Source organism: Leucoraja erinacea, chromosome 2 (assembly GCF_028641065.1).
Source record: "Leucoraja erinacea ecotype New England chromosome 2, Leri_hhj_1, whole genome shotgun sequence".
Taxonomy (NCBI): domain Eukaryota; kingdom Metazoa; phylum Chordata; class Chondrichthyes; order Rajiformes; family Rajidae; genus Leucoraja; species Leucoraja erinaceus.
In genome coordinates, this window is record NC_073378.1 from 19,363,310 (window position 1) to 19,389,664 (window position 26,355).

Consider the following 26,355-nt stretch of genomic DNA (forward strand, 5'->3'; position numbering starts at 1 on the left):
CACAGCTGGAGATGGAATTGGTGGCACCCCAACCAAGTGCACTGGCATCAGTTTGTAGTACCATGGACGGGTTGCTGATAATGATTGGATTGGAAAAATACTGTTATCTTCCCACCATTTTAGTTCCATTATGGCCTCTGTTGGTAGCTTCATTGGTCTGTAAAAATGACCACCATTAATGTTGAGTGCTCATATTTTAGCCCTCTGTAAATTTCAAAAATGTAAAGGTCCGAATTGCGTGGCTGGAAACGCAGCCACTATTTTGCCAATTATTCTTGCTACCAGTCTGATGGATGGTTTAGTGATGTCAATGATTTTGCTGCAAGCCTCTATTAAGGCTGTAACCTTTTCTTTCGGCAAAGTCACTGACATGTGAACTGAGTTAATGGTGAACCCCAGGTAATTCATTGTGTTAAATAACATCTGTGGTCACCTCTTATGGGTACTGTATAGTAAGCATCTTTTAAATCGATGCTTGCCATGTAGTAACCTTTGGAAATCAATTGTTTAGCAGTAACAAAGGTTTCCATCTTGAAATGAATATATTGTACGAAAGTATTCAAATTAGTCAAATCTATGATGATGCGGCAACCCCCATCTTTCTTGTTTATGATAAAGATTTTGGAGACGAATTCCTGTGATTCGTGTTGGGTTTTCTCAATTACTCCTTTTTTATAAACCCACTGTAGTTCAGCATGTGCTTTTGATTTTTCTTTGCCTGTAAGCACGAACATTCGGGTCGGTACATGCTGAACTGGAAGGTTATGTTTTTGTATAATTCTATGGTATAATCCTATACTGCTTAAAATATAGGTATCGGTAGTTAACTTATTCCATGCATCCAAATAGAATTGTAATCTCCCATCAACCTCCATGTTCCCTTTAATTCATAAGGAACCAGACCCACCTACCTCCATGGTTACTAGTGGTAAGTTTGTTACTTTTTCGGCATCCTCTGTGGACATTGAGGCGCTGGTGTCTGGATCTGTAGTTGGGTTGGTGTTGAGGTTTTGCGCATTTTCCAGGAAGGCCGGTCTGGGCCATGGCCTAAAAAAGACCGATGTTGAGTGTTCCTGGCCTTCGAGCTTTCACCAGTTTGTCTTGGCCGACTGGTGGGTGCGTAGGGGTGCTGTTTCTGGCCAAAGTAGTTTTTGGACGCTGCTTTTATGAGCCCCAGGGTTTTAGCCTCTTCGTCAAGTTCTTTTACCTGTTTGGATAAGTCACCTCCAAATAGTAATATTGGTGGTTTGGAGTTTCCAGGTTTGCACAGGCCTGCAAATTTGGGGTCTAAAAACCGGTTGGATGGCACTCTTCCTAATACTATTTAACTCGTATTGGAGTTGCAAATAAAGTCAGTGCATCCTGGTGATCTTGTGTCATGTCTTGTTTGTTTAATGTGCGGGCAAAAGCCGTAATTCCCGCTGTTAGGACTTTCAGAACGTTCTGTAGTTTCAGTCCCTGGCTCTGATTGATGCTCCGACATGTTTCCAAATACACTGGTTGACACTGGGAACATTCAGTGATTTGCAGTTCCCTGGTGGTAAGTGTCTTGCTGTGGTGTCCAATAATGCCTGTCCTGGTAGCTGATTGAATGACATGTAGTCGATACTTACAGCTATTTTAGGCTCCAGGTTTTGGCCAGTTTGGATCTGTAGTTGGGTTGAATGAACTGGGACACCATGCCAATATGTTTTCTTGCACCCCATGCACACTAGGGGTATGTTCTGCACACCCCTCTTCAGGGTCAACCCAGAATTGACCCCCCATACTCCCCTCTGATGAGGGAGAAACATTGTACAGCCCTACAAGAGGTACTGTTGTAGGATTTACTAGCTGCCCACTGTGGCCCACTTTGGAGTATTTGCTCCAACAGCCGCTCCAACCGGCTCCAATGCTCACGGGCACTGGCCGCTCGTGGCTGCTCCTGAAGCCGTTCCAACCGGCCCCAATGCTCACGGGCACTGGCCGCTCACGGCAGTTCAGAGTCGGACTCATCGGAGTCAACGACTCTGTTAGTTTTTTGCTTCGCTTTACCGCCCGGCCGTGGCCGGTGCGGGGGCGAAGTCGGGTACAGCTGTTCCCATTACGGGAGATTGGCGTGCCGTTGGCTGCTGCTGGCTGCCCGCAACTCCGCGGTTCTCCCCCGCCAGCTTTTTCGCAGCCTTCTTGTGTATCGTGGATCTGTCCATGCCTCCACCTGTGAAGTAAGTGGAAAGAACGCAGAGTCTCCTTACCTGCTGTTCCCGGCTTTCAAATTCTGCCGCTAAGGGGAACAACTGTGACTCATTGCAATGCGTGTAGCGATATGGCACGCATGCGTCCTGGCGGGGTTCTTCACGTAGTCACTCACGTGACTCCGAAGTAAAATAGAGAATTCTTCTGTCATCAGCTGTGGAGGTCTTCCTTGGCCTGTCAATCCCTTTGTGATTAGTAAGCTCACTAGCGATAGACAAAAATGCTGGAGAAACTCTGCGGGTTGCCTATTTCCTTCGCTCCTTAGATGCTGCCTCACCGGCTGAGTTTCTCCAGCGTTTTTGTCTACCTTCAATTTTCCAGCATCTGCAGTTCCTTCGTAAGCAGTAAGCTCACCAGTGCTCGTTCTTCTAAATAATGTTCCAAACAGTTTATTATGATAAGCCTAAGGTTTGGCTGATGTCTCCAATAATTTTATTCGTGTTTCTCAGACTCATAACAGCTTCTTTGACATTCATTGGCACAACTTTAGTCCTCGTGTTGATAAACAGCAATAAAAGTTCCCAAAGGCGATGGAAAGAGTGGAGGAAAGACAGTGCTGAGAGCTCTCTTGTACCTGCATTAAGGAGGCATTTATTACACAACTGAGCAATTACAAACACCTGTCAAGCCACGTGTCCCAAACATTATGGTGCCCTGAAATGGGGGAACTATGTATAAACACAGCTGTATTTCTACATGGTGAAACCAAAATGTATAAAAATGGTCTTTATTAAAATCTGACAATGTGCAGATTTTAACCACGGATTTTTTTCTATTACAAATCTCAAATTGTGGAATACAGAGGCAAATAAATAAATGATGGGTCTTTGTCCCAAACATTATGGCAGGCACTGTATTACTAAAAGAGCCACAATTACATTGTACAATGATGGTGTTTTTAGGTTGGAATTCTCAGTTTTGTGCTATAGTATGTAACATCTGTTATCTTGTAATCACACCTACACGTACAGATTCACTTACTATATTGTCCAGAGAAATAAAGCTCAGTCACTTAAAGAAAAATAAATACAGTAGAACTTTGCACTGAACCATGCTCCCAAATGTAGTGTCATTTTCCTGACCAAAACACGCTTGCACTGATACAATGCAAAATGCATCAGTGGAGCTCAACAATTCTTACATTACACAATGTATATAATCGGTACAAATATATTTATATTGTACAAGCTTACAAAACACGAATGAAAAATTGATTTTATCATTTACATAAATAATGAAACAACTGCTCCAAGAATTGCTTTTAAATTTCCAACCTTTTTGCAAATAGTCATTACCAAACAAAGCAGAAAAGAATAGACAGAAAAATTAAAAGGCTTAATATGTCTTTCGGATTCTAAAGGAAACAACTTTGATGGTTGTTGATGGGGAAGAATGATATTCAGATGTATTCCTTTAGCCATAGGGCTTACTTCATCTCAGATTTTTATTTTATTATACATGTAATATGTCTTTCTTACCCGAGATGCAGTATAATCAGAAACATGATGAATCATGAAGAAACATGAAGATCTACGGGTAAATCTAATTTATTCCATTCTCTCCAATTACTCAGAGCATGTCAAATCAAGTCAAGTTTATTGTTTTATGCACAAATACAGTGAGCTACAGTTCCACTGAAAATCTTGCTTGCAACAGCATCGCAGGCACACAGACTGAGACAACAGGAAACAAATCATACATGAATTACATAAGAGTGATAATGACTGTGCAAAGAACAAAGTCTAGTGCAAAAAATACAATTATAAAATAAGTGCAAGAGGTGGTCCATTGTGTTCCATAACTGAAGCAGGATTAGGGTTGTTCAGGTTGTTTCAAGAAACTGGTGCTAGTAGGAATTCAACCTTTCGTGAACCAGGTGGTGTGGGGACCCTTGGCCCCCTGCCCAAAGGTAGCAATGGGAGGAGGGCATGGTTTGGAAGGTTGGGATCCTTGATGGTACATGCTGCCTTCTTGATGCAGTGCCTCCCATAGATACTATTGATGGAGAGGAGGGCTGTGCCTCTGATGGACAGGGATGGGTCCATCATTCTCTGCAGCCTCTTGCCTTCCTGTGCATTTGAATTGCAACACCAGGCCGTAAAACAACCAGTCAGGATACTTTACACTGGGCATCTTAGGATGTATTTGGTGGCATGTCTAGTTTCTTTAAACCAGAAGGCAGTAGAGGTGCTAACTCACCCTCTTCGTGATCACAGCGATGTGCTTGACCGAGGTCAGGTCATCCAAGGTTTAAATGCCCAGGAATTTGAAGCTACGAACTCTCTTTACCACCAACCCACCAGTGTAAATTGGCAAGTGATCTCCCAACAAAGTCTGCGAATAGTTCCTTTGTTTTGTTCACATTGAGCAAGTGGTTATTACAACACCACTCAACCAGATGTTGTGCCTCTGAGTATGCTGACTCACCATCACCAGTGATTCTACCAATAACAGAGGTGTCATCAGTGAATTTAAAGACAGCATTGGAGTTGTACTTGGCTGCCCACTCGTGGATGCAAAGAGGGTAGAGCAGGGAGTTTTCTTTTATTTATTTATTTATTTATTTATTTTATTAGAAGTTAATACAATACAAAACAATACAGTGGTACCTAATTTTAGGTGCCAACTATATCATAACGTAATACATTCTATGTACAACCTCTAGTTTTATGTTTTTGAGAAGTAAGTAAGATAGACAGGAAAAAAAAAGACGAAAGAGGAAAAATAGATAGTAGAAAATAGAAAAACGTGAAGTGTGTATATAAGAAAAGAAGAGTAGAAAGTAGAAATAGGAGAGAAAGACCCTTAAAAAATACATTTTCAAATCTTTATTCGGAGATGTAAATCTATCCACGGCCTGACCTGTAATCAGTAATCTTTACGGTACTGCTGCATCACATGATTCCAAAAAGTCGATGAAAGGAGACCAACTCGTTAAGAATTGGTCATATTTATCTATTAGTCGGAGTCTCATTTCTTCAAGGTGTGCTATGTCCATCATATTCCTAATCCACATTTTAATAGTTGGTATAGCTGTATTTTTCCAAAATTTAAGTATCAATTTCTTTCCAATTATTAACCCATAATTAAAAAATACTTTTTGGTCTTTATTTAAATTGATATCTTCTACTATTATTCCAAATATAATCCATTCCGTATTAGGTTCTATTCTTGACTTGAAAAGCTTTGTAAATATATCAAATATATCGCTCCAAAATTTATTCAACTTTGTACATCCTACGTTATATTAGCGTTTTGAAACAAACATTTATCGCATCTGGGAGAGACGTTTGGGTAGAATTTATTCAATCTTGTTTTTGAATAATTAAATTATGTCTTGCATTAAAGAAACAATTATGTGTGTTCATCAGATACTTTTCCCATCTATCTTTCGGGATCTTTATCATTAGTTCATGTTCCCAATCTTCTCTTAGTGCCTCTGTCGAGGGTTATTCTCTATTTAATATATTATTATAAAAGTATATTAGTTTTTGTGAATCAGCTTTAATATTCATTGCTTCTTCTAAAGGGTCTAAAAATATAGTTTAAAATCTATGTGTATATTTCTTCATAAAGTCACATACCTGTATGTATTTAAAATATTGATTATCATTCAGTTTAAATTTTGATTTTAATTGTTGAAATGATAACAATTTGCCCAATTCATACATATCTCCTACTTTCCTAATCCCCAGTCTATCCCATTGTTTATATGTTTTGGCGATAAGAGATGGTTTGAATGCAGGATTGTTCAATAGTGGGGTTAATACGGATAGATTATTTAATTTCAAGGATAATTTTATTTGTTTCCAAATTCTTATTGTATTGTGAATAATTGGGTTCTTATATATACTATTCAATTTTATCGATGAGAACAAGATCGTTCCTATATCGTACGGGAAACACTCCTCTTTCTCCATTCTTATCCACTCCAACTGCTGAGTGGAACTATCCAACCAGTACATTATGTTCTTAATATGCACTGCCCAGTAGTAATATGTAAAGTTAGGTAATGATAAACCCCCAACTTCTTTAGGTTTACACAAATGCTTTCGTTGAATTCTGTGTGCTCTATAATCCCAAATAAAATTAGTGATATTAGAATCTAGTTTTTTGAAAAAATATTTTTGAATATATATTGGGATCGCTTGAAACAAATATATTAATTGTGGTAAGAAAGTCATTTTTATAGCGTTAATTCTACCTATCAATGAGAGCGGGAGCATTTTCCAAAATTTAATCATTTCATTCAGTTTATTTAATAGTGGCAGAAAATTGGCGCTAAATAATGATTTGTGCCTTCTCGTAATTTGAATACCCAAATACTTGAATTTTTCAGTTGCAATTTTGAAAGGGAATTTTAATAAGTGTTTCACATCCTGCGGTTTTAAAGACGTAGAGCAGGGAGTTAAGCATACAGCCTCAAGGTACATGTGTTGAAGGGCTATTAGGAGGGGATGTCGTTACTGATCTGCACTGATTGAAGTCTGCCAATTGGGAAGTCAAGGATCCAGTTGACAAGGGAAGTACAGAAGCTCAGATATTGGAACTTGGTGATGAGTTTGGAGAAAATGATAGTGTTAAATGCCAAGCTGTAGTATGATGTTGCTTGACTCAAATAAGTAAACACAATTCTCTGCCACATAATGTAGTTGGGGCCAGTTCATTGGCTATATTTAAGAGGGAGTTAGATGTGGCCCTTGTGGCTAAAATGATCAGGGGGTATGGAGAGAAAGCAGGTACAGGATACTGAGTTGGATGATCAGCCATGATCATATTGAATGGCGGTGCAGGCTCGAAGGGCTGAATGGCCTACTCCTGCACCTATTTTCTATGTTTCTATGTTTTACTGTTTTACTTCAATCCATTTCAAGAAACCATGTACAAGTCATTTAGTTTTTTGTATGGAGCTTGTATTCACTGGAATTTAGAAGGATGAGAGGATCTTATAGAAACATATAAAATTAAGGGATTGGACTCGCTATATGCAGAAAAAACGTTCCCGATTTTGGGGGAGTCCAAAACCAGGGGTCACAGTTTAAGAATAAAGGGTAGACCATTTAGGACTGAGATGAGAAAAAACTTCATCACACAGAGAGTTGTGAATTAGTGGAATTCTCTGCCTCAGAAGGCAGTGGAGATCAATTCACTGGATGCATTCAAAAGAGAGTTTGATAGAGCTCTTAGGGCAAGCGGAATCAAGGGATATGGGGAGAAGGCAGGAATGGGGTACTGATTGTGGATGATCAGCCATGATCACTTTGAATGGCAGTGCTGGCTCACCTATTGTCTATGTATCTATGAGGTGCAAAGAACAAAAGGAATATCTAGGTTAGAGCAAGTCGAAAATGGTTCAAAGGGAGCAGTTACCAGCATATTAAGTTTCTTACACAGAGGATAAACTGAGCCTACATGATATAAAAAGCAAAGAAAAAAAAATCAAGAAAAGGTCAACAGGTTAGATAGACCTGTAGAAACAGATAATTATGGATTTATACATTTTAGGTAATCAAGGGAATCAAGAGAAATGGGGTTTCTTCAGGAAATTGATGCCAAGCAAAAGATTGATCATGATATTATTGAATGACAGAGCAGGTATAAGAGGCCAAATGATCTATTCTGGTTTTTATATCTTCCGCAACACACCAGGTACTGTCCACTTATTCTGGCTTGTCTTCACAATAATTATTTTTTCAAATATAGCTTTTCAATACTTATGAGAAAGGTTAAGACTTTCAGTAAATTAATTTACACATGCTTTGTTAATAATTTGACTACTGTAACAAGTGTAAGAATTTTGAATTACTTCCCCATACTTTCCCAATAATATGCCTCTGTGGTTTTGAAGCATCCATGCTAAACATCCCTTTCCAATTCAGCTTCATTTCTCTTAGCCAATCTTTTCCATCAATGTTAGTCAATTAGTATAAGCAGCTGATCATTGTAATTCACTGAACACACTTCAACCGACTTAGACACTCCAATTTGCTGAAATATATGTTTTACATTCACCCTATTCTTCATCAGTAATACTTGGTTAAACATATTACTCCATAAGGTAAATTCTTGTGCATGATGGAATAATTTACTGTCATAACAAACGCTGGCCAATGATTCATAGTTTTGCCATCAAGTCATTCTGCTTTCCAATACTGCAACAGTTGATGTAAATTTCACACAAGCCCAAATTTCCATTGTGCAGATTGTTCTCAGTGTATTGTTCTTGGTGAAAACTTCCAGTCTGTGAACCGATCACAGTGCTCAAATTGTTTTGGCAAAATGCCTTGGCTGTAGATACTAAAATGCAAGGGTATTTGTTCTTTTTTTCTGAAATTCAAAATATTTTACCAATTTGAATTGATAAGTGATATTTGAGTTACCATGCAGCCATACAATTAAAAGAATACAACACAATTAAAAAGAACAATAGAACTTAACATAAACATCCACCACGGTGATCATTGTGATGAAAGTTCAGTCAGTCTTCCTCCTTTTGTTCACCCGTGTTTGGGGCCTCGACCCCCTGCAGTCGCCACTACGGACGGCCCGATGTACAAGCCCTCTCGTCAGGATGATCGAAGCTCCGACGTCGGGACGGATGGAACAAACTCCGCGGCTTGGAGTGCCCGAATCGGCCACTTTCTTACCGGAGACCGCGGCCTCTCTATGCCAGTGGTCGGAGCTCTTCTAATGTATAAAACAAACAACAGTGGATACTTCATTCCACTGTTGCCCTACCTCATTCCCCCAAAAGGAGATCCATTGTTGAGCCCTCTCTGTCAAAGTCCTCTATATATTAAGGAATACATACTTGTTATGGAATTAAGGAATTAATTAAGAACTAATTAAGGAATACATACTATTGCACATACTTAACAACCCGTTTGCACTATGGGAGACCCAGTAAATATAAGGGAAATTAAAATCTCTTGCTTTAGTTTAGGTTAGTTTAGAGATGCAGCGTGGAAACAGGTCTTTCGGCCCACTGTGCCGACCCTGACCAGCGATCACCCATAAACCAGCTCTATCCTCCACACCAAGGACAATCCACCAAAGCCAATTAACTTAAGAGGAAACCAGAGCACCCGGAGAGCACCCACGCAGCAACAGGGAGAACGTACAAACTCCGTACAGACAGCTCCCGCAGTCAGGATCGAACCTGGGTCTCTGGTGTTGTAAGGCAGCAACTTCATCGTTGCACCACTGTGCCACCCATTTACACTAATCATATGCTAATGTTCATCACTTCTCATACCACAACCACATCACCCCACCCAAGGAATCAATTTGGTGATCCTACATTGCATTCTCTCTGTTAGTTTAAATTAGAGAGAGACAGCATGGAAACAGGCGTTTCCGAGTTGGATGATCAGCCATGATCATATTGAATGGCGGTGCAGGCTCGAAGGGCCGCATGGCCTACTCCTGCACCTATTTTCTATGCTTCTATGTTTCAATGTTTCAGCCCACAGAGTTCACATCGATCATCGATTACCTGTTTCACACTAGTTCTATGTTATCCCACTTTCTCATCCACTCCCTACACATTAGGGCCAATTTACAGAACCCAATTAACCTACTAACCCACGTGTCTTTGGGATAAGTACAAGACCGGTGAACCCGACTAAAACCCACCCACTTGTAAATTCCACACAGCCAGCAGCCGTGGTCAGGATCGAACCGAGATCTCTGGCGCTGTGAGGTGACAGCTTTACCAGCTGTGCTGCAGTGTAGTCTTTTCTGATAGTGTGGCGACCAGACCTGTCACAACATCTCTTTACGGCTGTACTGCAAGCCTGTCCCAAAGGGAATATTTGTCTTTTTGATTGTTTGTTGTCTTCACATTTCCACCTTTATCTTTCCAGCGCATTATTTTCTACAGGCATTGAAGAAAGCGAATGGTATGTTAGCATTCATAGCAAAAAAAATATTGAGTATAGGAGCAGGGAGGTCTACTGCAGTTGTACAGGGTCTTGGTGAGACCACACCTGGAGTATTGCGTACATTTCTGGTCTCCTAATCTGAGGAAAGACATTCTTGCCATAGAGGGAGTACAGAGAAGGTTCACCAGACTGATTCCTGGGATTACAGGACTTTCATATGAAGAAAGACTGGGTAGACTCGGTTTGTGCTCGCTAGAATTTATAAAATTGAGGGGGAATCTTATAGAAAAACTTACAAATTTCTTAAGGGGTTGGACAAGCTAGATGCAGGACGATTGTTCCCGTTGTTGGGGAAGTCCAGAACAAAGGGTCACAGTTTAAGGATAAGGGGGAAATCTTTTAGGACCGAGATGAGAAAAACATTTTTCACACAGAGAGTGGTGAATCTGTGGAATTCTCTGCCACAGAAGGCAGTTGAGGCCAGTTCATTGGCTATATTTAAGTTAGATGTGGCCCTTGTGGCTAAAGGGGTCAGGGGGTATGGAGAGAAGGCAGGTACGGGATACTGAGTTGGATGATCAGCCATGATCATATTGAATGGCGGTGCAGGCTCGAAGGGCCGAATGGCCTAATCCTGCACCTATTTTCTATGTATCTATTTCAGCATTATCTGAATATTCTGTACCTGTACCGGCTAGAATTTAATCATTTTAATGCCTTTCACACATTAACAATCTTATCAAAATCTCCAATTCTAACCAATATCTGTAACCATGCCAACAAGAAACCAAAGATAGTAGACGAGAGTATCTTTGCAAGACACTGCAGTTCGACATGAGATTGGATTAAAAAGTAATCCTTTATTTGTGACTCCACCTGGTTAGCGGTTTTAGCAACATCAAAAGCAGGTTGACTGAAGACAATTTAATTGGTACAGTATCAATTAAGTTTAATTATTCCAGTAAGTCCCATCATTTCACCGCTCAAATTTATTCTGATGCTGCAAGAATCAATTCAAAATATCAATTCAGTTATTATTTCCAATGTGTGAACGTGATGTCCAAGAGGAGGCATCGCAAACATTTCTGCGCAACAAATATGACAGTGGCACTCTAGTACGATAAGCTGCACTAAATACTAATTCAATCTTGTCTTAGTATGTACACAAAAATGCTGGAGAAACTCAGTGGGTGCAACAGCATCTATGGAGCGAAGGAAATAGGTAACGTTTCGGGCCGAAACCCTTCTTCAATTCCCACGCCCTGCCCGACCGAGCCTCCAACCTCATCGTTCCCTAGCCCCGCACGGCCCGTTTTAACCTTCTCCCCAAAATCCACAAACCCGACTCTCTCCTGGAGACCCATTGTCTCTGCCTGTTCGTGCCCCACCGAAGTCATCTCCACAAACCTTGACTCCATACTATCCCCCTTGGTCAAATCCCTTCCTACCTATGTTCAAAACACCTCAGACACTCTCCGCCGACTCCGCGCATTACTTTTTTAAAATTCCCCTCCTATCTTTGTATGTGTTTGCTTGGGCCAATACCATTCACAATAATAGAAATATAACTCTTCATTGTGATTAATAAACTAATTTAATTACTTAAAGATGAATTATTTTCCTACATTAAGGATTATGCATGATCCTTTTAAAAAGCACGTTAAGATTCTTAATAAGTGTGGTAACAAAGCTCTTTGGATAGCTTGAGACTGCCCACAGCACAGAGGCAGTTCGCAAATCTCAAGCTTTAAACTTGTTGTGTTGCCGCACAACAGCATCACAAAATATTCAACAGAACTGTCTTGGTGTATTGTAATGTGCATGCAAAATAGGATAGATAGATACTGTGTCACATGTACTGTGAAGGTACAGTGAAATAGTAAGATTAAACGAGAACTTACCAGTTTGAAGTTTGATCTGTATTTTATGAGGAGTTACGATGAGGGATTTCGTGAAGAACCCCGCTTCCACGCATGCGTGTCATACTTCAAAGCAGCGGTGTGAGGTCACAGGAACCTATAATGATCTAACATAGTAAGATTATCAAAGAGATACCAGTTTTTGATATGATCATAAGAGGGTGGGAGCGGAGGGCACGAAATCCCTCATCGTAACTCCTCATAAAATACAGATCAAACTTCAAACTGGTAAGTTCTCGTTTAATCTTACTATTTTACTTCGGAGTCACGTGAGTGACTTCGTGAAGATTTCAAAGCTCTGTGACCTCATGCCGTGGAACGAGTCCATGCTTCACAACTGCCTTGGGTATTGGGAGAGAGCATAATTAGTAATTTTAAAACACAATTATACAAAGAGTTGTGTGGTATAATGAAAAAATTATATAACATTTTTTTTTTTTTTTTTTTTTTTTTTTTAAATTTGAGAATCATAGCCCTGTAACCTTTCGGCCAATTATTTTGTTGGACATAAAATGTCTTCTTAATACAAATGATGGCTCCAAAATTTAACTGGTTTATTATAAAAACCTGTGGAAAACCCCTTTTTGAATGACCATCCTGCCATTCTGAGGATTTGGTCTGTGGGTACCTGTACAAATTTTTGCTGCGGATGTTGCTGCAGCCCTGGTGGAATGAGAGTTAAAACATTAGTGTCATTTTTAGGACCTATTTGAGCCACCTAATATAGTTTGAGTCGTGACCCTTTCATGCGGTTTCTTTTAAGAGATAAACAACTCCATTTTCTGACCTCGAATGTTCTTAGTATATTCCATATATTGTTAGATGTGTCTTGCTATACACCGTCGTTTGCCATATGGGTGTACCATAAATTCAAACACTTGACCTGAGGAAACCCGATCTGTTTTCTTTTATTAAATCCTGTATGACAACACCAGTTTCTCGGTGAGATGATCAGGGAGTCCAGGCTCAGTTTGCTTAATGGCTGGACTTGTTGTGTGGTAAATAACACCATGAGCATAACCATCTTCCTGGTCTGTTACTGAAGTGACAACGCTGTTATGAGCTACAAGCTCCTCAGCATGTTGAGAAACGACACCCACGTCCCAGATTTCGGAGTACCTGGTTTTCTTACCAGGGGTGCGTTCCCACCGCGTGCCGCTCCGTTCCTTGTGATAGGTAATTGGAGAGTGCACTTGTGGCACTATTGATGGCACTGTAGCTCCATCGATTATCATAATGGAGGCTTGTAAAAATTCCGATACGGCCAGGATGTTCTTGGCCTTTTGGTCGAGGTTGTTGTCCAAGCAGTATATGCCCCATTTCTTGATGTCCAAAGGTACTGCTTCCGTGTTGACAGTCTTAGTGCAGATGAGATGAGATTCATCGTCCTGTCTGACAGCCCAATGCCGTGCAGTGGGTCTTTAGCCTCTATAAATCCATAATCCATAGTCTTATGGCATGGATGACAGCCTCCAGTCACTGGAAAATTAATAATTTTTTGGCTATGTTCAATAGGGAACATGGTTCTAAACCATCCCCTGTATGACCGAATACCATGATTTAGAAGGTCAGTCGGAACTCTGAGAATTCCAGATGCCGAGTGTAGTTGAATTATCCCTAGTACCCCATTGATGGGGCCGAACGGGGGAAAAAACATCACCCTATGGCTTTGTTACATAACAATGCCAAGCTGGTTTTAGAATTTTAGTAAATAATATTGGAGCTAATGATTGCCCCTATTGTAAGCTCTATTGCCAAAGTTCCTCTTTTGAGTCAATGCCTGCCATATAGAAAACCCGCAGCTGACACCAAGTCTTATCAAGAAAAAAGAGTATCCATCTTAAAATGAATATCTAGAACAAATGTGTTTAGGGTTAAAATCAATGATAATCCCGCAACCCTACTCTATTTATTTTTAATAAATATGTTTGATACAATTCTAATGTTCCATGAAAAGTATGCTCAATCACATCTTTTGTGTACAATTTTGTAGACCATGTGGGTTTTAGATTGTTTGGTTTATGTAAGGACAAAATGCCCTTCTGGTGTATGTTGTACTGTGGTTATTGGAATGAGTAAATCCTATCAGATAACCCTGAATACTGCTGAGATTATATGAATCTGTAGTGATTATATACCATACATAACTGTAGTGTTGTAACCTCCCCTACCATCATAGGTCCCTATTTTAAACAGAAGAAAACCCCACCCACCTACCTCCATGGTTACCAGTGGTTGTGTTATTTCCTTGGTTTTTTGACAAAGGAGGTTCTGGTTTGATATCTCTTGTTCGGGGTTGTGTGGGAGGTTGAGGTTCCCGCATCTTCCAGGGTGGCCACCCTGGCCATACCCTAAAAAAGGATCCTGCAGGTTATTGATTTCTAGCACTGCCACTGGTATGAGCCACATTATTTATGGCGTTGCCTGTGGCCGGTATCATGCTCCAAAATAGGCCCTTGCGCTGGCCTTGATGAGCCCCAGTGTCTTGGCTTTGTCCACTCACGGTTCTTTGTTTGCAAATGGTAGCATTTTTTGGGGTCCCAGTGCTGGCTGAATGGCCGCCTTCCATGTGTAGTTCAGATCATATTGCATATTACTAAACAGAGCTAGTGCGTCTAGATGGTCTTTGGTTACCTACATTTAGTCCAGGGTGCGAGTGTATTCTATGATGCCTTCCGTCAATCCCTTTAAGGTTCTCTGGATCTTGAGGTCCTGGTTCCTGATGTTCGTCCCCATATGCTGCCAAATGCATTGGTTTACACTGGGCACCTGTAATGCCTCACCGTTGCCAGGTGGCAGATGTCTGGCCAGTGTCTGTAAATTTTTTCCCTGTTGGCGTTTGTGGCCAGACATATAGTAATACTATTGCCATCCTGGATCCAAGTCTACCCATGTTTGACTTGGTTAAAGTAATCAGCCACCATGTCCAGCAGAGTCCCTGCTGTGTTAGGATCATGGGATGCTGTATTACCAGGCTCTGGCCCATCAGGGTCCTGCCTACTCTTTTTTATAGAGTTAGAGATCTCTAGGGTCCCGCACGGGGTACCCATGTGGGGCTTAACTGCTGCCCACTTGTCTTTTGTTCTGCGGACCCCTCTTGCAAGTCAACCCAGAACTGACCCACAGTGCTCCCCTCTGATGGGGTAGAAGCATTGTGCAGCCCTCAAAGAGGTACTGCTGTGGGTTATCACGTTGGAGCAAGGCTCCATACACCGCTTCTTCCCGCTCCTGCCCTCTCGGGCACTGGTTGCCGGCGGTTTTATGCAAAGTCGGACCCTTCTCAGTCCACTACTTTGTTTGATTTGTGTCTAGCCTACCGCTCGGCCGCATGGAGCTGGCCGGTGCGGGGCCGACATCGGGCACCGCTGATCCCACTACGGTTGATCCAAGTGCCGCTGGCTGCTGCTGGCTGCCCCCGTTCCACGGTCCTCCTTCTCCAGCTTGTCCTTCCTTCCGTGGAGTGGATATGGCCGGTGTGGAGGATAACTGGCACAGCTGATTCCATCTATTCCTTTAACCCGGCTCCAACGCTCTCAGCGCTCCTGGCTGCTCCTTTATCTTAGACCCGTGGGACCCACCCCCGTACTGACGGTACTGGTCCCTTGCGGTCGTTGCAGCCGGTCAACCCCACTCTAATGCCCTCAATTCTGGGCACTCCTACTTATATGGTCCTTAGCTAAGGAACATATAAGACATTAAAACTGATGATAACAGCTATTATAGATTTTATTTAATATATGGTCCCTAGATAAGGGACGTATCAGATATTAAACTGATAAGAACAGATACTACACTTGGTCTTAGCCAAAAGGCCTAGAAGCGATCATTGTAACTAAAACCCCCGCTGGGACCGACCCTGGTACTCACATACTGGTCCCTTGTAGTAGATTGCAGCCAGTCAACTGCCAAGTCCTTTGCTGCTGAAAAATGAATTTTCTCACCGTGCTGGAGCGAAGTTGGGCACAGGTGTTTTCCTCCTCCGGGAATCGATGTGCCCATGCTGCTCCTGCCGTTGCCAGCTCCTGCCGTTGCCAGCTCCTGCCGTTGCCAGCTCCTGCCGCAACCTGCGCTCCTGCAGCTGTCAGTGCTCCTGCAGCTGCCGGCTGCCACTGCTGCTGCCCGTACTCCTGCAGCTGCCCGTACTCCTGCACTCCTGCAGCTGCCCGTGCTCCTGCAGCTGCCGGCTGCCACTGCTGCTGCTGCTGCTGCTGCCGCTGCCGCTGCTGCTGCCGCTCCTCCGCGGTTCTCCCGCCGGCCTTCTGCAGCTTACATGGACCCGGTCCATGTCTGCACCTAGAAGGTAAGTTGAAGGAAACGCAGGGTCTCTTACCTGCTGTTCCCGACTTTCCTTCTCCCGCTGGTGACCGTCGTTCGCTCCGTTGCGGGTTGGAACCGCTCGGACCAAACCCCGGTGTTCACGGGCCTGGTCCTTCGCGGCAGTTCCGCAGCCGGTAAAACCCGGCTGTTCCTATCCCGGTGCCTACTTTTTGAAGAAGGTTTTCATCCCCAACGTCCCGTTCCGACTCCATAAGTGCCGCTGCACTCGCTGAGCGTTTCGAGCCCCGGTACCGCTGGTCCGTGCTGTCTGTCCCGCAGCCCCTGCGCTGGCTGCTAGCGACTGGTCCCAAGTCAGTCTCGCTTGAGACTGGCATACGGGACCTCTTTACTTTGCTTCCCGCCCGGCCGAGAGGTGAATTTTGCCGGTGCGGGAGCAAAGTCGGGCACAGGTTGTTCCCCTCCAGGGAAACTCGTGCTGTTGCTGCTGCCGGCTGCTCGCCCTCCACGGGTCTCCCCGCCGGCTTTCCGCAGCCACCTAAAAGTAAGTAATAAAAGAGGGAAAACGCAGAGTCTCTTACCTGCTGTTCCCGACTTTCAAATTCTCCCGCTTGGGGAACGCCGTTCCCCCCTGTGTGACTCGTTGCAATGCGTGTAGCGATATGGCACGCATGCGTGGAAGCGGGGTTCTTCACGAAGTCACTCACGTGACTCCGAAGTAAAATTCTTTGTTTTTACATACACAGAACACAAAAGAGCCGCCACATGCTGGCATCCAATGATCTAAGAGCCCAAACACGTTTCCCCCACCTTTAGCTCTATATACCAGATACATACAATGCATTCAGAATGATTTCTGACCCCGTCACTTTTTCCACATTTTGTTATGTTACCGCCTAATTCTAAAATGGATTAAATTCAGGGTTTTTTTTTTTATCATTACACACAATATCCCATAATAAAAAAAAACAAAAACAGGTGTTTAGAAATTTTTGCAAAATAAATAACTGAAATACCACAATTACATAAGTAATCAGACCCTTTACTCAGTACTTTCTTGAGGCACCTTTGGCAGGTCGCTCCAAGCTTGGCACACCTGAATTTGGGTAATTTCTCCCATTCTTCTCTGCAGATCCTCTCAAGCTCTGTCAGGTTGGATGGGGAGTGTCGATGCACAGCTATTTTCAGGTCCCTCCAGAGATGTTTGATCGGGTCCAAGTCCAGGCTCTAGTTGGGCCACTCAAGGACATTCACAGACTAAGTTACTCCTGCGTTGTCTTGGCTGTGTGCTTGGGGTCGTTGTCCTGTTGGAAGGTGAACCTCCACCCAGTCTGAGGTCCAGAATGCCCTGGAGCAGGTTTTCATCAAGGATCTCTCTGTACTTTGCTCCGTTCATCTTTCCATCGATTCTGACTAGTCTCCCAGTTCCTGCCGCTGAAAAACATCCCCACAGCATGATGCTGCCACCACTATGCTTCACCGTAGGTATGGTATTGGCCAGGTGATGAGCAGTGCCTGGTTTCCTCCAGACGTGACACTTGGCATTCGGGCCAAAGAGTTCAATCTTGGTTTCATCAGACCAGAGAAAACAACCCTTTTGGCAAACTCCAAGCGGGCTGTCATGTGCCTTTTTCTGAGGAGTGGCTTCCGCCTGGCCACTCTACCATAAAGGCCTGATTGGTGAAGTGCTGCAGATGTAGTTGTCCTTCTGGAAGGTTCTCCTATCTCCACTGGAGCTCTGTCAGAGTGACCATCGGGTTCTTGGTCATCTCCCTGACCAAGGCCCTTCTCCCCCGATTGCTCAGTTTGGCCAGGCAGCCTATGAAGAATCCTGGAGGTTCCAAAGTTCTTCCATTTGTGAATGACAGAGGCCACTGTGCTCTTCTGGACCTGCAATGCTGCAGAAATTGTTTTATACCCTTCCCCAGATCGGTGTCTCAACACAATCCTGTCTCGGAGGTCTATGTCAATTCCTTCATCTTCATAGCTGTGGGACCTCATTGAGACAGGTATGTGCCTTTCCAAATTATGTCCAATTAGTTTAATTTACCACTGGTGGACTCCAATCAAGTTGTAGATACATCTCGAGGATAATCAATGGAAACAGGATGAACCCAAGCTCAATTTTGAGTGTCAGAGCAAAGGGTCTGAATATTTATGTAAATGTGATATTTCAGTTCTTTCTTTTTAATTACTTTGCAAAAATTTCTAAACATCTTTTTTCGCATCTTCGGAGGGTATTTTGTGTAGATTGATGATACAATAAATGAATGTATTCCTTTTTAGAATAAGGCTGTAATGTTACAAAATGTGGAAAAAGTGATGGGGTCTGAATACTTTGTGAATGCACTGTAAAGAGCCAACTATGTGCATTGGCCAGTGGAGACAGAATTCAGATTTGTGGGTTGGTATTTGCAGCAGACAAGTTTAGAGGATACAAATTGTTTGGAGTAACTCCACGTGTCCAGCAGCATCTCTGGAGATGGATGGGCATCGTTTCGGGTCAAGACTATTCGAGAAGGTCTCGACCCGAAACGTTACCTATTCGTGTTCTCCCTGACCTGCTAAATTACCCCAGCACTTTGTGCCCTTTTGTGTATTAACCAACATCTGCAGTTCTGTTTCTACGCGAGGTTAGAGGTTTAATCTTTCGCTTTGTGCGTAGTGAGCAATATAATGGTGGTTGTGCAATTTATTCCAGTTTGGAAATTCAGTTCCCTGGGAGCCAGTTGGAGTGTACAGCATGCATATAGTGCAAGTGTCTGAGAATAAACCTCTACCCCAATGAATTAAAGGGCAATGGAATAATAATAATAATATCTTTTATTGTCATTGCACACAAGTGCAACAAGATTTGGTATGCAGCTTCCATCCGATGTCATAACTTAAATAACTAATAACATTTAGATTTAGATACCCGAGAAACATGGTTTGTAAAAAGAACATTAAAACAGTAAAACAGCCAAAACAGACTAAAGTGCAGATGTGTCTGTGCGACGTGACCATCCGAGGGAGACAGTCCATGGGGGTGGGGGGCACTCGGCAGGGCCAGTTCAGAGCCGCTATAGCTCTGGGAATGAAGCTGTTCCCGAGACCTTAAATCAAGACCTTAAAGCAATAAAATATATCAATGGCGCACAACTGGACTGGTGATAACATGGAATGATAGAAAGATTGAGCCTTTCCTGATGAGATTGGTAATAGGGCTAGTGTTTGCAGAACTGATTACCAATTTTCATTCTTAGGATGCAAATACAAATGCCAGAGGGCAGCACACACTCTCAAAATAGTCACCACCCCCACCTCTGGGAGCAGCATTATTAACACATGCTCAGCCTTTGTTAGTAGAAGCACTTCAAGTGCATACTTGGCAGTAATTGTCACACAGGATGGCAAGAATATCTAACTGTTGATCTAAATGAACTATTTCCAAACACAGGATAAGGTTATGGTATCAGTGGAACAGTCATTCATAGATTTGAGACACTGCCTGTACATGCTTACACATGTTGAATATTTTTCAGATGATGAAAAAAAAGCTAATGTTAATAGAGTGTTTTTTTCTTTCAGCGCTCTGGCAAATTGCTCCCTTATTTATTGCAATATTAAACTATGCTGAAATGCAAACTTTCCATTCGCATTTTCATGCCTGTTAATTTTAAAAGGATGTTAAATTCTGGGTAGATTTCCTGAATTTCATGTGGGTGTTATCAATTAGAGGAATTCTTACGTCCCGACAGCTAATAAAGTTGTAGCATTCATTTAAATAAAACATGTTGCATAAGTAGAGGAGAAATGAAGGTGGTAATCTCATATCAGCCAAAATTCTAAAGCACATTCCAATCCGCAAAAGTCCTCTCGCGAACTGAAATTGACCTCAGGCTTGCATTCGGTTTTCCATTACAGTAATCTGACACAGTGGCATGAAAGGGCCAAAGCTAAGGTAAACACATCTCTACCTTTGTAATAGTATTACAAGTAGATAAAACTTCACTTCATTTGACACTCTGCAAGCAAAGCTACAGAAGATCTACAGGCACGTAACAAAATGAAAAAAATATGCTTTGAGAATCAAATGTAAAGATACTGATTATTACAAAATCAGTAAGGCTGCACACATTGATTTGGTTGTGATGCAGCTTAACTTACAAAAAGGACTGTAAAGGCATCCAATAGTAAGGAACCATACTTGTGCTCAGAGCTGCCACGGGAAACCTACTGCTTATTTGATGCAACTTCATTTGATGCAAAACTGGTACTAAGGAGAAACGTTTCAACCCTATCACTATCGTGATTTTTTACTTGAAGAGTCCTATTATCCGAGCCAACAATAAGTCGTTGCTCTTCTTGAACCAAAGGATTGTTGGAAAGCTGCAGGTATATAATGTTAATTTTTACAGCAGTTTGACACGTGAATGGCAAAAGAAACAACCACATCAGAAAAAGAGCAGGATCACAATGACCGGACACATATAGACAGCAGGATATCTCCCCAAATGACAGTCGAGATATTATAGCCTAGTGCTCTTGAAAAATCTAGAAAATGGTATCCCAATACTTTAAATACTTTGAGTGAAGTGTAATAATTCCTTTCACAATCAATACCTCTTGATAACCAGTCCTGTATCATTGAACCCCGATTCATCAGCTGATTCATCTCCATCACTGCTTAAATTTAAAGTTAAATCCTCTTTTTCTTTAATCACCAACCCTATTCATTATCTGAAGGAATTTAGAAGGTCAGAGAGAAAAGCAGAAGACTGAGAAGATTAATTGGTGGAGAGAGAGAGAAGATAAGTGGGAGGTGGGGGTTGGGAGGGGTGTAAAGGGAAGAGTAGAAAAGCAAGGTTAGGATTTAGAGCAATAATTCATGGAGGATAGTGGGGGAGAATGGAATCTGATTAAGTGATGGGGAAAATAGATAAATCGCCATGTGGTTGGCCCAGAACTGGAGGACTAAAGAGGTTGTGTAGTAGTGTTCACGAAAGGTCTCAGAACAGAGAGATTTCAGTTCCAGGAGTAAAATTAATCAACTGGGATTGCAAGATAATTTGTCAGATGTGTTCAAACTCAGAGAGTTTAGACTGAAATTATTTGCATTGGTCGTAAGTCTACGATACAAAGAGCACAGATTTAAAGTGATTGACAAGAGTCAGGGGCAACTATACGAAAAGCATTCAATTCCACAGTGAGCAGTCCAAATCTAGAATGATTAAAAAGTCATACAGACTGAGCAAACAGTTGTTTAAAGAGTGAGATTCACGCGCTTGCTGACACTCACATGCTAAATATGCACAGGAAAAATCTATTTTTTTACCATCCCCCACCCCGACCAAACACCCTGCAACATTTAAGATTTTCCAGGCCACACCAGGTTTACTAGCCTCCTATGTTTTACAATTGTGACACCCCAAATTGTTTCGGCTTCTCTGTTACTCTTCATTACATTTTAACTATCATAATCATAATAGTACTTAATTAGCAAAGTATGTTTTGCCATACAGTCATACCAATAAAGATCAACAAGACACCCAAATACATTTTTAACATGAACATCCATCTATCCATTCAATAAAATCAGTTCCCATCTATAAATCGCTCACCAATAATTCCGATCAGTTCAGCGGACTAGTACAGTCAATATGTCAAACCACACATTCATTTCTATAAAATTCCTCCAATGTATTACAAAGTTTCTGAATTTTAGTTCCAACAACGTCAAAATGCAATTTTGGACACAAATGCACATACATTATTTTCCATTCAACTATTATACCTTTTGAGGCGCAACTCTTCTTTTGCGCAATTAGTGGCGTCACTTGCACGGGTTGTGTTTTACTCAGGGTCCCCTCACTTCCAGTCCTCTGAAGCTTTTGACCCAAGCTATTGGTCTTTGATTTGTGGCTGGAAACATCTTTCCTTGCTGCACAGAGCTTAGAAGCTGCACTGACTGATGAAGGTCTGGCCAGTCGCGAAGGCTTGGACATTTTTCAGTTCTTTTCCTTTCTGCTGCAATATTCTCTGTACTCTACAAACTCTACAACCAAAACAAAGCCGTCCTGCAGGCATATGCTAAATGCACATGATCAGTGCAGAGTGCATGGTTCAACTGAACTGAATTTAGTGCAACAGTAGGTAGAAACAAAAAGGCACTGTGTGATTTCACAGACAGTTTATCAGACCTGTGGAATGTGGATGTGTTGGGGATGAAGTCTATGACTGGTCTGCTGCTGGTGGGTCTCACTGCGTACTGGGAACAGATGCTCTGTCAGATATTATTAAACCCCGAAACAAGCAGAGACTAGACACTGAACAGCACCAAAGCATACCAGGAATTTCACCTTCTCTGGCCTCTCAGGTATGACAGGAAAAAATAAACCAGATGTGAAGACAGAAAGCAATGAATCATCATTTATTGCAACAGTCCGGCAGTCACAAATCAACTACAAAGTTGTTTTTTTAACATCTCCTGTTTCTGCACTCAACAACATTCAACAGGTTTTACCCTATAATTATCAAATACTTGCTTCTGTCAACATTAAGCTGCCCACAGCTATGGTTATATAAAATGTTACTGGATGCAATCCGGTTGACAATTTCAGGTTTGCAATGAGGATTTATTACAAACAAATGTGAATGGGATGTTTAAATGGCAAAAAATCCAAATTGGTCTATTGGCCATGCTAGCATTTTGTTAATTACCTGTGACATAATGCAAAATCGATCAGAAATAAGTATCATGTACTAATAATTAAACTGCTCACCAAAATCCAAAAAGCAAGGTTTTGATACAAGGGGTGCCAAAGATTCAAAAGTAATGTTTTTAAAAATTACTAAGTTGCAAGCGCATATTTTTCATACGATTCAATTTGTGTTTACTAATAATTAAACTGCTCACCAAAATCCAAAAAACAAGGTTTTGATACAAGGGGTGCCAAAGATTCAAAAGTAATGTTTTTAAAAATTACTAAGTTGCAAGCGCATATTTTTCATACGATTCAATTTGTAATGCATGCAAATTGCCAACATTTGATAAATTAGAAAATAGTCAAAGGCAGCTGCAATGATAAGGTCAGTTGCTTCATAATGTTCTTTGGATCAACATTTCTTGTTTGCAGTTTGTCATCCTCAAAGTGGCATCTAGACTGGATCAGTCTGAAGAAGGGTCTCGATGTAGATGTAGATTTGGGGCGTTGGAGGTAACGGATGGGGTGTTCAATGGCAAAGGAAGAAAACCAAAAAGTATTCTGTGCATATTTTAAATGCGCATCAAATCATAGTGCTTGGGTTTAAGACAAATGCTCAGCATAGCAAGAAAAATGTACCAATGTTAGTGACCAGAAGGAACACAGCTTTAACGTGTTTGATGAGGACTTTATTCAATGGGGGGCAGGATGCCGAGAGGTGATCATATAGAGGTGCGGAAAATCATGAAGGAAATAGATACGGTAAACACACAGTCTTCCTCCAGGGATCGGAGAATCAAGAGCTAGAGGGTACGGGTTTAAGCTGCAAGCGGAAATATTTAATAGGAACCCAATGGTAAACTTTTAACACAGAGAGTGTGTTGGGTATATGGAACGAGCTGCCAGAGAGGGTAGGTGTGCTATGTACAATAACAACTTTTAAAAAGACATTTGGACAGGTACATGGATAGGAAAGGTACAAGGGGATATGGGTCGAGCCCCTTCTTCAGACTGAGAATCAGGGGAGAGGGAGTTCCAGAGATAAGGAAGTGTTAGAGATCAAAAGAGATGAAGATCAAGGAGAATGTAGAATATAACATTGTTAGCTCAGAGAAGGTCACAACAAGCAAACAGAGATTAAACAGAAAAGCACGAGAAACTCAGCGGGTGCAGCAGCATCTATGGAGCGAAGGAAATAGGCAACGTTTCGGGCCGAAACCCTTCTTCAGACTGATCGGGGATGGGGGTGGGTGGGGACAAGAAAGGGAAAAGTGTTTAGCAAGTGCGGACTCTTACATATCGCCAGCACCTCATATTTCGCTTGGACAGCTTACACCCCAGTGGTATGAATATTGACTTCTCTAACTTCAAGTATCCCTTAATCTTCCTCTCTCCATCACTCCCCCTTCTCCGACCAGTCTGACTGTTCCTCTGATTACATTGTATCGGTTTGCTTTGTCACATTCTACTCGCTAACAATGGTCTATTCTACATTTTCCTTGTTCGTTATCTCTTTTAATCTCTTACACTTCCTTATCTCTGTAACTCCCTCTCCCCTGATGCTTCAATCTGAAGAAGGGTCTTGACACTACAGTTCACACTCCTTCCATCCAGAGATGCTTCCTGTCCTGCTGAGTTACTCCAGCATTTAGAGGTTGATCTATAATACTTAAACAATTGTTGTTGCATGAAGATGTTGAAACTAATTTGGTTTACAGTGACTGGTTAGAGTTAAATCTTGGTATGAATTCAGGTGTGCATTCTTAATAAGCATATAATTTTGTTTTGGATTATTCTGGCCAATAGGGCAATAGAGTGGTGCAGCCAGTGGCGGACTGGCCAGGGTGTCAGCTTGCCCGATGGCAAGTGGGCCCCTGACGAAGTGGGCCCCCTATATCAAGTGGGCCCCTGACGAAGTGGGCCCCCTATATCAAGTGGGCCCCTGATGAAGTGGGCCCCCTTTGTCTCCTGGCAACCAATATTTTTAGACCCAGTCCGCCACTGGGTGCAGCACATAGTGCTGAGGTCATTTCCAGCAATCTCCAGGTTTGAACCTGATCTCTAGTGTTGTTTCTATGTTTTGAATTGACTGTGACAACATGGGTTCTCCAACACCAGAACTTCTTTACTCAGAGAGTGGCAAGTTGTGTGGAATGAGCTTCCAGTGGAAGTGGTGGAGGCAGGTTTGATTTTATCATTTTAAAATGAATTGAATAGTTATATGGATGGGAAAGGAATGGAGGGTTATGGACTGAGTGCAGGTAGATGGGACTAGGGGAAAATAAGTGTTTGGCACGGACTTGAAGGGCCAAGATGGCCTGTTTCCGTGCTGTATTGTTATATGGTTATATAAGATACAACACATGTTTACTAAATCTACTTACAACAAGGATCTGCAGGACATTACATTTCCTAGCAGCTACTCATACTAACTAGCGTAAGCAAGCTCTTGATAATATAAAGCACATACTAGGCGGAGTCACTACGAACAAGCACCATATTTGGCTAGTATGAAGTAACCAATCTAAAACATTGAATGGCGGTGCTGGCTTGAAGGGCCAAATGGCCTACTCCTGCACCTATTGTCTATTGTCAATTACCTCCTCTGGCAGCTTGTTCAATGCATCTGCCACTTTTTGTGTGAAAAAGTTACCCCTCAGATTCCTATTAAATTTTTTCCCCTTCACCTTGAACCTATGTTCTCTGGTCCTCGATTCCCCTACTCTGGGCAAGAGATTCAGTGCATCTACCGGATCTATTTCTCTCATGTTTTTACACACCTAAATAAGATCACCCCTCATCCTCCTGTGCTCCAAGGAATAGAGACCCAGCCTACTCAACCTCTCCCTATAGCTCAGACTCTGTTCTCCTGGCAACATCCTCGTAAATCCTCTCTGAACCCTTTCAAGCTTGACAATATATTTCCTATAATATCCAATTCAATTCAACTCAATTGCCCTTTATTGTCATTCAAACAAGCAAGGTTTGAACGAAATTTTGTTCCTGCAGTCATAACACCAAAAAAATCAAAACCCACAATTAACGCAGTTCCACATAAACATCCACATAAGCATCCATCACAGTGAATCTCCAAACAGCTCCTCACTATGATGGAAGACAAAAGTTTTATCTCTTCCCTGTCCTTTGTTCTTCTCCTGCAGTCAGGCAGCCAAATTGCAACATCGAGGCAACCGGGGCTCCCGATGTTAAAGCCCCCTGGCGGGCGAAGGTAAGTCCCGCGGACTTTTAAACCGCGCTGGTCGATGTAAGGCCCTGCTCGATTCGGGTGGGGGAAGTTCTGCATGGTGAAATATATGCTCGTTGTGCCTGCAAATTCCCCTAGTATAGGTGCGTGCC

The 26,355-nt window shown here is 42.1% G+C and overlaps 1 protein-coding gene and 1 pseudogene across 2 annotated transcripts in view; both read right to left on the bottom strand.

Moving 5' to 3' along the window:
• LOC129707398 (sickle tail protein homolog) overlaps nucleotides 1–26,355 on the bottom strand; it is a 304,688-nt gene that overhangs the window by 186,545 nt on the left and 91,788 nt on the right. The window contains exon 1 of one of the 2 annotated variants that reach the window (XM_055652404.1): nucleotides 22,089–24,039. The exons of the other annotated variant lie outside the window; for it this stretch is intronic. Within the exon in view, the coding sequence (XP_055508379.1) occupies nucleotides 22,089–22,299 (211 nt within the window). The 5' untranslated portion in view covers nucleotides 22,300–24,039. Of the gene's footprint in view, nucleotides 1–22,088; nucleotides 24,040–26,355 lie in introns of those variants that run through there. 2 annotated transcript variants of the gene reach the window in all.
• On the bottom strand, nucleotides 15,694–15,861 carry LOC129693318 (U2 spliceosomal RNA; annotated as a pseudogene).